Below are 13,711 nucleotides of genomic sequence, written 5' to 3'. Positions count from 1 at the left end.
TCCAATACATTTGCGTTTAACTGACCGTTCAAAGGCAGTAATCTCATTTTTTGGACAAACGTTTCATTTTATTATCTGTACAGCCGATTCTGAAATGTGTATGTCATGTTCATGTAGATTTTTGTTTATTGCCACTAAAACCGATAATGTATTGTGTTCAATGTACATGTAGATTGCATTGTTTTGTCAATATAGCCCATAATGCAATGTGTGTAGTATACATGTATATTTAATTGTATATTTAATATAGCCAATATTGAAATGTGTATGCAATGTACGTACATGTAGTATTTATTGCTTTGTCAATAAAACCGATACTGCAATGTGTACAATGTTTATGCATATTTCATTGTATTGTCAATGAAAAACGATTCGTCAACATGTGTAAAGTGCATGTAAATTATGCTTTCGTGTGATCTCCCTTCGGGAATAACATAGAAACTGCTATGAATGGTGTCATGATTGTGACTAGATGTATAATCAAGATTTTCGTTCAAGAAGGGAAAATTTGTAACGGTACAACACTTGAAAAAAGACTTGACACCAGTTTGTAAACCTAAAACTTATTTAGTAACAAGGTTGGGTTTATCAATAAGCTAGTTCATCATTTTATTCTAAAATAATTTCGTATATGAAGGTCTGTATTATTTTTGCCAACACTAAGTTATGTTCATTTTTTTCTTTCAACTCGCCTTGCATAGAATCGATATACCTTTGTAGATCAAGCCTGTATAGTTTATGTTTTGATAACGATTATGTCTGTTTGTCCCTTAATCATTAAAAGTTGTGATGGATTGAATTCCGGTAGCTGTTCAATCTATTCTCTTATTAACAGGAAACTATCTAACTACTTAAGTGAAAACGGAGCCGGCCATTCTTTTTTTGCTAAATAACAGTACTTTAAATTATCTCAATATTTATATGAAAAACTAAGTATCAAGTACAGGAGTCAATGCTCGTAAGCTATACATTTTAAATTCATGTATACAAATTTGATAATACACAGCTTTGTTACAGATAACGGGCTTATCGGCAAAGTAAAGTCACTTATGCTTTGATAAATATAAAAATCAATGCTTTGTTGTTATGCATATGAGCCAGCCATTGAAGACGGCATTGATAGTTGAGATTGTCGTCTTGAATGCTTATCTATAACCAGGGATATGTCCATTGCATGTACGGGCTTTCAAGAGTAATCTTTACACGTTTACATTTCTTGCAATTGTAATATTAAAAGAAGTAAACTTCATCGAAACAAGATAGAAAAGTATATTAATTCAAAGTCTGGCATTTGATAACAAGAAACATAAGTTTAATGAGTTTATTTCCGAGTGTTTTTCCATAAAATTGTCTTCCAGATGTTTGCAAGAAATTGGACTCGCAATTTTGGCAATAGCACGTGAAAGAGTGCCTTAAAAATTCCGGCAGTAATTTTAATATCGAAACACCATGATGTAAACAGATCTTGAGTTGTATTGTTCCATTTATGGCAGTGCAACATGTGTTTAATTTTCATGGTTTCCCTAGAAAACAGAATAATTTACAAATATTACAATATGCCTGTCACCTTAGGCATATTTTGTATCGATTGTTCAGCAATAAAACTTGTTTCTTGGCTTTATTCTACACTGTTTCAACATATATAAAGGGACTAGTGCACGTTTTATAAGGTCCCAAATAGGGAAAAATTTTCAAATGAAGTTTTTATATAAAGACTAACAATTTCAAGTTATCCGAGTAATCGAGTACCGAAGTACTCGATCGGAAGAATGTCCGAGTACTCGAATACCAATTTTACTACTCGTTGCCATCCCTAATTAAACGTAATTTACCAATTGATAGGTACAATGGTATTTTGTGTTTGCTTATAAAAGCAAAAAAAAGCGAAAAAGTGCAACACAGTTCAGTGACAAATTCAAACATGCTAGCAATTCCCTTTTAACATGAAAGAGACATACATAGATATAGCAAGAAGCCAATAGTACTGTTCTATTGTTAGTGACATCAAACGGCATACGTATTGCGCAAAATAAGATAACCGAGATAACCATTTCAAGGAATGCAATATCTGAAATATTTCCACTGGAGTGTTTTATGGCTACACAGACACACCATAGGTCTTATTCAATATCGCTGCTTCACAGTCGACAATTATCAACCATAAATAAATGAGTTCATTGTGTCTCGACATTTCTGATAAATGGCGATCTTATCACAGCAATTTCGACAAGACTGGAAGTAGATAAAGCTTTAATAACGTCTTAATTGAAGTGTTCCTATCACAACGGCTATGACTTATTAGAAAACATAGATAATAGTGCCCTGATTGAAATAAACATCAAAACAAAACATAAACATAAATATGGAAGCGTATATCGTATTTGCCGATGATAAGATTAAGTTTTCTTGTCGACCCTTTAAATGTTAATTCGATCGGAAGTTACACGACTTTTAAAATTATGGCGACTTAATCACTTATTAAAATTAATATGTTTGCCTACAGTTTTGTCGAAAAGTAATATTAAAACCTTTAAGTCAACGTCTAATTGGTGTAATCGACACAAAGTAGACTTTATTTATCTGATTTATTAGTGTACAAGTCGACATATTTGGGATAACCTGATGTGACATCCCTCTCTACGTCTCCATTAATAACTGCACGATAACAACGTCAATATTGGCTTGCATACATATCAAAAACAGTTCTAACATGGAAATAATCAGACATCTAAACACAAATCATCACAATATATATAGTTCGACTCGTATACTGCACAGTTCTAGTCATAATTTGATTTTTTTCTAATGCTCTCAGGGACGTTTTCAACAAATAATTAACGAACACTATTCACCAGGGATCCTTAACTTGATTGATATGCATTGGAATCAACCCTTTGAAACTGCAGTGACAACGTGATGTATGCTAACGCAATGCTAAAGGGGATTTTAACCAATTGTATTGAATATCAAAATGCATTAAGAAAGGAATTAATATTGGTCACCATTACGCCAAAGCACGATGCTTCGAGGAAAATCTTATGAGTGGTTTGATAGAAATAATTTCAGACAAACTTTAGATCTGTGTTATGTAGGATCATTGTGTTCGTAATTCTTCTTGATGTTTAAGATGATTCATTGCAATCATAAAGCCGTGAAAAATACGATTATGATATTGATATATGATTATGTTATTACGATAGACTAGACTGTTGATGTGATGAGATTATTGCTATGTTTGAGAAAAGAAACAGTAGTGTGTAATTCTTATTTATAAGCATACCATCGAAATTGGACACAAAAGTCTTTTAAAGTTGAGTGTTTTTTTTATGTTTCTACACCCGATCGTTTTGGGTTTCATAACGAATAAAACAAATAACAATTGTCTTTAATTGATGTGATTTAAGTATTTGTGATATGCTTAAACTTCGACTACTTTGCTTGTTTCTGTAGTTTTTCATATCAATATTGAAAAAAAAAATCAGGTTAAGTCTTAATAATGCAAAATGGGGGTTTAACCTAGCGATGTTCCCAATGGTAATCAGAAAAGTACTACTTAATTAAAAACAAACAGACAAACAATATATATAATCAATAATTTCTTCTTAATATGTAATTTCGTGCCCAACAAATAGTTTGTGTAGGGATTAAGGCTAACGTTTATAGTGTCTTAGTCGATGAAAATATATTCACTGCTTATAGGAAAACACCTAATTAAGGTACATTTATTTACAATCTAAGGACTGTACTATTTTACAAGACTTGTGACAAATATTGATCATGTTTCTATTAGTATGAAAAACATTCTATGTATCGGGTGTTTTACCTGAAATATAGCACACAATCAAAACACTGTCAATCGCATTAAAGTCACATTCTGAAACATACATTGGATGTTACTTGTTCCATTTGAAGAAACATAAAATGTGTATTACTTTATTTTCAATGTATTATGAGCTTTAACATACGAACTTGGTTTTTATTTATTCGAGATATTTGTAGACCTTTCACCATTTAATAAACATCTAGTTACACTGCCAATTGTAAAGTTTTGCTATAATTCTGATAATGAAAAATAACTCAATTTACAGGCGCACACAGATTTAAAGAGACATAGTACACTTTGAAAGACCTCTGACAATTATATAGGGTAAAGTCTAGAATGCATCTAAAATAAATATGTCACCACACGTAATAGAAGGCCCGGACTGGTTTCAATTCACATGTTCGTTGTTCAGTGTGGTCATTTTTGTTTCTCATTAACTAGGTTTTCTGATGGGCCATGTCTGAAAGTTCCACAAGAAATCAAGTGAGTTTATTTATAATAATACAATGAAAAATACAGAGACAAGGCCAGGAGTCAAAAATAAAAAATAAACCCTGTTAAGGGTCACAAGACAAGGACCAACAACAATGAACTACAGACACAGACATATAAACATCACATACACAAATGCAAACACTCAAAACAAACTTACACCACATAAAACATTCAAATACCTCAGACAAACCATTCCCTAATTCAAATTGCTTGACCGTTATTTTTTGGAATACCGCCATATAAGTTAATAATTATTATTTTATTATGTGTCTCCACTTTTGTTATAAGCTGTTAAGTCACATGTTGTTGTCTTTTCCCTGTAGTTTATATTGTATGGTTTTAAGAAAGTTACAACTATTTGAGAAAAAAAATGATGAAAGGATTTTCTAAGATTGTAAATGAAGTCATGTATCCTTAACTTTTTCAGAATATAGCTCAATTACAAAGTAAATGTTTCGCAATGCCTAGAAGGTGTTTAAAAAATACCATTTGAATAATAGTTTCCTCAGAATGATAAGACATCTTAGTAATTAATGTCGGAGCGCAATGTGAGACAAAATAATAATTTCAAAGAACATAATATCCGCACTATTCCCGATTTAGGTTTCGATGGCTTCACATCAACCTCAAATAGAAACACCACGGATCTTTTTCAATATCCTTATTTTACAGTCGACAAATACCAACAATATCAACTCAGTTCATTGTGTCCCGATACTTCTGATTAATGTCGATCTAATTAAAGCAATATCTCTGAAAAACAGACTGCGGATTTACGGCAACAAAATATTCGAAAATGCAAAGCTTATTTTCCCGGATGTATTAAGAAGAAGAACTTGACGTTTATAACATGAATATTAACAGCATTTCTTTAATTGTAAAATTAGGTCAATATGATTGATTTAAATATGTCGATACATACAATGCAATACTTCAATTAAACATAAAGGTACAAGCAAAGTAGTCGAACATACAAAAGTAAACCCTGTTTTGGGGCACTAGACGAGGCCACAAAACATTGAACTTTTGACACAAACATATTAACATCAAATACACAATTAAAACACCCAAAACAAGCTGTCATCACTTACACAACATACAAACACCACACATAAATCAGTTATGAAATTTAATGTCGACGGACGAAAAATAAAACATAAAATTTGAGTCAACTGATAACCATTATAAAATGCAAAAATGAATAAAGCATTATTCTAAAGCATATTATAAAATTATTATTGGTTGCTAAGATGTCATTACAATTCTACCTTTCACAAGCCCAAATATAAAATGGAAATATTGTATGCAAGCATTAATACTTGTGAAGAAATGCTTAATTAAGTGTGCGATTATTATCAAGAACAAAATTGATATCTTTCTTTTAACGATATTATCATGGATAACATAGACACGTCTTAACTGATCAACGAGAGACACGTTCATATCATGGAAATACATTCAATCGAAATAAGGATCGAACACACACCTATTATGATTATGGAATCATACACATGCATCTAAATAATATGTATAAACTTGCTATATACTTGCTTTTATCATGGCAATTCAAAGTTAAGGCCAAATACATACTCAATCCCGAACTGGAAATAAATATACTTATCTAAACTGATCTCAATAAGGAAGATCTTGGATACATCAACACAGATCAAATATAGATACGTTAAGCAAATACAATGTCACAGGACCCGTTTTTTCGTCAGTATTATACCTCACACTAATGTGTATCTTCTTTGCTTAATGCCTATCAGTCCGTGTATCACTGTATTTTAATTAAAATCTAGTGTCATGACGTCAGCGGTCCATATTGTATTTTTGGCCGGTCTGGTTAACGCCTAAATATGGATCACTGACGTCATATTATATGAACATTACAAAACATAATAATGATAGGTTTGTCATCAACTGACGTTGAATGGACTTTGGCTAACGCCTCCGTCCATTATACATCTTCGGGGACTGACTGACTGACTGACTGACTCGGTCCTTACAGTGTCATATGACTCTATATAGTGTGTAGTCTTAAAAAGTTCGATAGGACAATGGTTAGACCAAACTGTTTAACAATTCAAAATGCAAACAAAAACATATTTACATCCAAAAAGATGTGAGCTTTTGTCCTGTAAAGTATGATGCCGTCAATTCTTTAATTGTTATTCTCGTATCGAGGTAAATTTTAGTCATTATCTTCCGATTTCCAAAATTCTGTATTAACTAACTTGTCAACGGATATTTATCTCGAAATGAAGTATGTTCCTGTAAACTCGGAGAGATTTTGAGAATGAATATTTCCTAGGGATTTGATTATTGATATGTTTCCTTATTACAATGCTTGCAATTATTCTATTTACATTTCAAAAAGATCATTTGTATATGTCTGGCATCTTATATTACATCAAATGTATTCTTTCTTTCTCGTCAATTTCCTGTTATAAAACTTACCTACCAAGCATTATCAAACTTATGTGTTGTGAATATTAATAGTGTAGATTTCTTGTGATATTTTAGATTGTAAGGCACAGGTAAACATAACAAATATAGCTAAGACAGTTTGGCTGCTTAACGCTTTGTTAAAAATCAATCTCACCATATGCCTTTCCTTCATTCTCAATGCAATATTTTATCCTTGATTGTAATGTTATAATTAAATTATTGTCCTATGTTTAATTCCAGTCAAATACTTTTTGTCATAATTAATTGATGAATATTGTTTTCTGATATGGATAGAGGTCATTTGCTAACTTTAAAATACCGCTTTAGACATAAACACCTTTCTAATATTAGGCGGAAATTTGCAGCACTGAATGAGTTTGAACTTATATTGGCCGTCATAAACTCTTGCTGTAATTCTGATAATGACAAACAAATCAATAAACAGAAGCACACAGATTTAACAATTCAAATTATTCAATTACCTGTTTTACTTTGAAAGACCTCTGACAAGAATACAATGTTAAGGCTAGTATGCCCCTAACATAAATATGTCATTACACGTTCTAGAATCATGAATAAACATCTGTTTTCCTGACAGTTCCATGTAATAACCCTGTCATGTTTTTAGGACAGATATGTTAACGCATGTGCAGTTTGTCTAAGCAGTTTGTAAGTAATGTTCTCCTATTTGTTTTAAGCCGTAAACCACAAGGTGTTGTCGTGTTCCTTGTAGTGTATATTATATGGTTTTAGAAGGTTTTAACTGTTTTAAAGAAATGATGAAGGAATTTTCTAAGGGTGTAAACGAATATAACTCATTCATACTTAACTGTTTCAGGAAATAGCTAAATTACAGAGTATATAATTCACATAGCCTTTAAGGTAATACTAAAAAAGCGTTTCAATTATAGTTTCCTCACAATGACTAGACATCTTAGTAATTAACTTCAGAGCGCAATGTGAGACAAAATAACCATTTTGAAGAACATAATATCCGCCCTATTCCCTCTTGAGTTTTTGATGGCTTCACATCAACTTCCCATAGAAACACCACGGGTCTATTTCAATATCCTTATTTCACAGTCGACAACTACCAACAATAAACAACTCAATTCATTGTGTCCCTATACTTCTGATAAATGGCGATCTGATTAAAGCAATATCTCTGCATAACAGTTAATTTCGATCTGACTGGTGGCAAATGAATCGCAATTTAAGTGGTCCAATGGCGACGGCTTCCACCGAAATACAGCTTAGTGGAAATAAAATTGATGTTCCTTTTAAAGGCTTTACCGCAACGAAATATTAGAAAATACAATACATTTTTCCCCACATGTATTAGGAAGCAGAACTTGACGTTTATAATATTATTATTTAAAAAAATATATTTTGTTAAATTAGTATAACATGATGGATTCAAACATGTCGAAACAGACAATGCAATACGACAATGAAACATAAAGGGACAAGCAAAGTAGTCGAACTTCAAAAGTAAAGGGGAACTAGACAAGGACGGGCCCAAAAGACAATGCACTTTAGGCACAAACATATACACATCGAATACATAATTAAAACAACAACATTAAACTGTCATCACATACAGAAATGCAAACACCACAAACAAATCACTCATGAAATCTAATGTCGACGGACGAAAAATATTACATATTATTTGAAACAACTAATACAAGATAACGATTATTAAATGTTCAAATCAACTTAAATCCCTATAATTATACTATAATATTATAATGATTTTTTTTTTCAAATACGAAAAATATTATATAAAGCAGTATTCTAAAATAAATCTTAAAATTCTCATATGTTGCTAAAATATCATAACACTCCTTCTTTTCACTAGCCCAAATATAAAATAGAAATATGGTATGCAATCATAAAGACTTCTAAATACATTTCTAATTAACTGAGCGATCATTATAAAGAACAAAATTGATATCATTCTCTTTCACGGTATTATCATGGAAAACATAGACACATCTTAATTGATCGAAGACAGACACGTCCTTAGCATGAAAATACATTCACCAGAGAACACACACCTATTATGGTTATGGGAACATTAACCTGCATATACATAATATGTTAAGACTTGCTTTTATCATGGCAATTTAAAATTAAGGGCAAATACAGACACTATCCCGCAATGGAAATACATATACTCATCTAAACTGATCTCAATATGGAAGATCATGGATGCATCAACATAGATCAAATATAGACACGTTAAGCAAATACACAGAAGACGTTTCTTTGGAATGAGGTATTTTCCGGTATACTCGGAGATGTCTTGAGATTAAATATTTCATTGGGATTTGATGATTGATATGTTTCCTTATTTAAATGCTTGCAAATATTCTATTCCCAGTTCAAAAAAAAGTCTGTTTTATGTTTCTTGCTTCTTATATTACATCAAATGTTTTCTTTCTTTCTCGTCAATTTCCTGTTATTAAACTTACCTACCAAGCAGTATCAAACTTATGTGTTGTAATATTAATAGTGTAGAGTTATATTTAAGCTTGTAAGGCACACGTATACATAACACATATAATTAAAAAAGTTTGGCCTTAGCCGCTTTGTTAAAAATCGATATCACTATATAATATTCCTTTATTCTCAATGCAATATTTTATTTTTGATTGAAATCTTATAATTAAATTACTGTCTTATGTTAATTCCCAGTCAAATAGATTTTGTCATAACTAATTGATGACTATATTCTTATGATATGGATAGAAGTTATGTGCTAACTTTAAAATACCACTTAAGACATAAACACATATTTAATATTAGGCAAATATTTGCATCAATCAATGAGTTTGAGCTCGAACTTCTCCACACTTTAAAATCAATGCAAATTCAAAGCTATAAAGAACATGGTCATTAAGAAAATATATCTCTCAACGACTACAGAGTAATTTGTATTGGTGTGTTTTCGGTTAAACCTAATTTAGTTTACAAGCTTGTTCTGATCAATTTAGTTTTGGGTGTTATGCCACTGCATTTGAAGCGGCACTAAAGATGAGGACCAGCAGCAAATAACTTTAACATATTATATATACATCTTGTATAATACTCGTCAGGCATATAGACGAAATGACAATGAATGTCGATTCCAACAGCAGCCACACCATATGGCCGTGACAGAAACTATTTTAAGTAGATTTTGAATTAGATCATTTACCATTCCAAGGCAGTACCTAACAATCCCTGATAAACGCACCTAGTTTTTTTATATAGTATATATGCACCGTGTTGTTTGTGGAGTTTTGTGCTGTTGTTCAATTTTTTAGGATGTTTTGTTTTCGTGTTCAATCTCTGTGGTGTGCCATTGAACGGGGTATATGTTAAACTTTTGGTTACTGAGCTTGTTTCTGCAGTCTTTCATATAAATACTGCAAAGAGTGATAAAATGGAACAGTTATCATGCATAAAATACAACAACAACAAAAAAACAAGCGAGGAAATCACTGGTCCCTAATATGTATTCAATTTGTTTATCCAGGCATTATGCCTATGACAAAAGCAAAGATATTATCGTTGCCAAAATGCTATCAATTATTCTAAGATTTTACTACGACAAACCTTCGAGTACTTGTTTTCCTCTTAGTAATCAAACCATTTTGTATTCATTATAAGGCCAAACAATATTACCCTTTACCTAAAGCAAATCGTTGGTAACCAGGCATACAACATCGATATATACGTCATTTTCTTTCGCATCTCGACGTGTAAATATATTAGTTTTCAAAGAATAGTGCATACAACACCTTTTTAATTAATGGGCTTTTGAAATGAAAATTTGAACTTAATATGAATTGGATTTTAGCCCTTTAGTACATGCGTATGCAATACAATTTGCATTTAACACACACATGAGGACATTGTTCTTTATCATGATACTTAAATGTTTATAATCGTCTTTTTAGAAGTTTAGAAGGTCATCAATCCATGTGAAAACTAAAGATATAAAAAACGTTATCAAAAGGAACCTGGATAAATTACCTGTCAAATAAACGACATTTTAAATATTGTCCAGTTCAATTAACAATAAAATAATAACTATGATTTTATATAAGATATAGAATAGAAGCGAACCTTTTAACTTCTTAAAGTATTGTTTACCATAGCTGCGTTGTTTCCAGTACATAATTTCAAAATACATATATATTTATGCGAATATTCATGTAATAAGACTTGATAACGGCGTGTATGTAAGAGTACTTCTTATGATATATATTCATTTACTATAATATAAGATTGATATTTCTTGTTACCTCTTACGTATAACATTAAATATATTGATTAAAACTCCTAATAATCAACATAACTACGGTATATAATTCGAATACCTTCAAAATACATATTAATAAAACAATAAAATATATCATTTCTTATTACCGCTTACATGTAACATTATTTAAAATAATTAAAACCGCTCATCACAAAATAACTTCTGTTTATTGTTCTTAATACCTTAAATTACGCACAAATAAAACAAGAAAATAATAAAGGCATCCTTATAAAAACAATATACAAACTAACCGCCAGCAGTTATTTTCCCTGCAGCTAAAATTGTTAATCCGACCACGGCTGTCATAATCCACATTGTGCCAAGCTTCCGGGATCGTAATCAGATATTGCTGGTTACCGCGATTTGTTAATCCATATCTGAAAAGTGCAGTTATTCCGTAACTCACGTTATATCGTTATAATCTGAATAGAAATATGGTACGTCCAATTTCGATACCCTAAGATAATTATACGAACCACACATTTAATGTGTTCATAATAAATTTAATCATATAGCAATCCCTAAAATATAAGACAAAGGACCAGAATCTGTTTTGCAAATCAAAATAAGACATTCGTGTAAATAATTTTTGATGTGCAGTGAATGTCTGTCTCAACAGAGAGCGATCGCAATAAGTATGTGTTTATCATGCTGTCTGTGCGCATATATTATTTTCTCCCAATACCCTTTTGATGCTGTTACGATGCAAGAATACTTACAATTTAATATAAGCCGGATGAAATCTCCGCCATTAATGACACATGGGAAATGGCAGTTTATTTATTGGTATATTATTATATTGCCGAAATCTAAAAGTGTCTGGCTATCCCGCAGACTTAGGTTCCAGTGAAAATTATTTGTTTAATTTGCGACATACTATACTGTGTACGAATGTATAAATTTACGGACTCTTATACAGTTTCATATTGATCCATTTCTAAATAAAAAATAAAAATCTTAATTATTTTCATAAAATGTTATTTTTCAATTTGTTCTTTATTTAACAAACACACATAATTTATTATATATTTCGTCGTATTGATTAACCACAATTCGTCAAAAGGTTATAGAGAACATCATCAATCCGAAGGGATTCTCTCAAATAAGAGCATGATAACTCCGATGTTTTTGTATTATTTCCAAACGCGAATTGTTATTATAATTCGTTTTTTAATCCTCTTGAAACAAACATATCAAATGATTCCTATAACTCATATTAATGTCGAAATAAGTCCTTCAATAGGTGTTTTAAGTTCACAGACGTACAGCCACAGTTTGCACTTATACCTTTTTACACTTTATGTGCGTTGGTTAAGTCTAGTATCCTGAATGTAATCCCATGTACGCTTTATGCACTGATGATGGCTTAAAGGTGTGTGAGACTTTCAACAAATTAGTATTTGTCTAAAACATATGGGTGGATTATGAACTCCTTCTTAACCTTTTATATATAGTATGCAAAAAGAAACTAGCACTGTTACACCAGAAAAATGTAGACCCTGCCGGCCAAATTACCACCACTACTTTGCGATGTTTTGTTATTTCCGATCGCGGTGTATTTTTAGCAAACAGAGACCATACATCTATGACAAGTTCTGGTGAATTCCCAATACAGGCGTCGCAGCGGGCTAATCAAGAGTCAGAACAAACGCATAAGATTGTCGAAGACTTGAGTATTGTAATTTATTTTACCCTAGGGTAATAGGTTGTAATAAATAGTATACATTAATAGTCATATAATACAGCACGTACATATACATCCAAAGAAAACATACAGTCTGGTGAAGCTAAATATGTTGTGGTGATATTTGCTATAAAATACATCATGCTTGCATGAAATAAAACCTTAGAAATAAGAGTGTACATAAGTGTTAACTGTATCATTGAAATATGGTAAATGTTTTTTGAAAAAAACAACAACATTTTGTTTTGTTTCTTTTGATAACAAGATAAAACAGGCAAATAACAATAAATGATGCCGTTAGCTATTGATCATAAGATTGTAATATTTTTGCATACTAATATCTTTGAAGGTTGTTGGTGTTATCGTGTGGTCTGTTGAAGGAACAGTTACCCCAAAACAATATTCTCGTATTACATTAATAATTAGGCAAGCGTGAGAATAATAAACACAAAAAAAATTGTATCTAAATGAATCAATCTTAAGTCACATCACACAGAGTGCATTATATGTAACAATGACTTCGCCGTAATTTTTTGAAACAAATCATCCCTCTTATTATAGAATTATTTTAAGCTCTCTTTTTGGTGTTAATATAATTGATGTAATATTTTAATTTAAAAAAAATGCACTTTAAAAAATACTTTTATAATATTCATCATAAACATATTTTCATTATGTGTTATCAAGATTGAGTTAGATATAAGGCTAAGTGAAACACACTTCTTATGCACGTTACGCTTAAGAACTAAAAGATGGATCCGTTCCATTGTTGCAAAAACTTAAATGCGTGAATGCTTTATTTCCAAACGAATTGCTTATAAAATATTTCGCTTTGTAGACCGAACCCGTCCAGGCAACATTGTGTTGAGGATTATGTCTGTATTTTTCCATAACAAATAAAACTTGTATACAAGAATAGGAAAGGATTCAGGTAGCTTTACGATCT

The 13,711-nt window shown here is 31.3% G+C and overlaps 1 protein-coding gene across 3 annotated transcripts in view; it reads right to left on the bottom strand.

The window, feature by feature from the left end:
- The window catches only part of LOC128237006 (uncharacterized), a 218,747-nt gene that overhangs the window by 46,546 nt on the left and 158,490 nt on the right, over window positions 1-13,711 (bottom strand). Inside the window, exon 2 of one of the 3 annotated variants that reach the window (XM_052952185.1) lies at window positions 11,333-11,458. The exons of the other annotated variants lie outside the window; for them this stretch is intronic. Coding sequence (XP_052808145.1) covers window positions 11,333-11,396 — 64 coding nt within the window. The 5' untranslated portion in view covers window positions 11,397-11,458. The remainder of the gene's footprint in view (window positions 1-11,332; window positions 11,459-13,711) is intronic. 3 annotated transcript variants of the gene reach the window in all.

Source organism: Mya arenaria, chromosome 1 (assembly GCF_026914265.1).
Source record: "Mya arenaria isolate MELC-2E11 chromosome 1, ASM2691426v1".
In the NCBI taxonomy this organism is placed as follows: domain Eukaryota; kingdom Metazoa; phylum Mollusca; class Bivalvia; order Myida; family Myidae; genus Mya; species Mya arenaria.
This window is presented reverse-complemented; position numbering and strand designations above follow the sequence as displayed.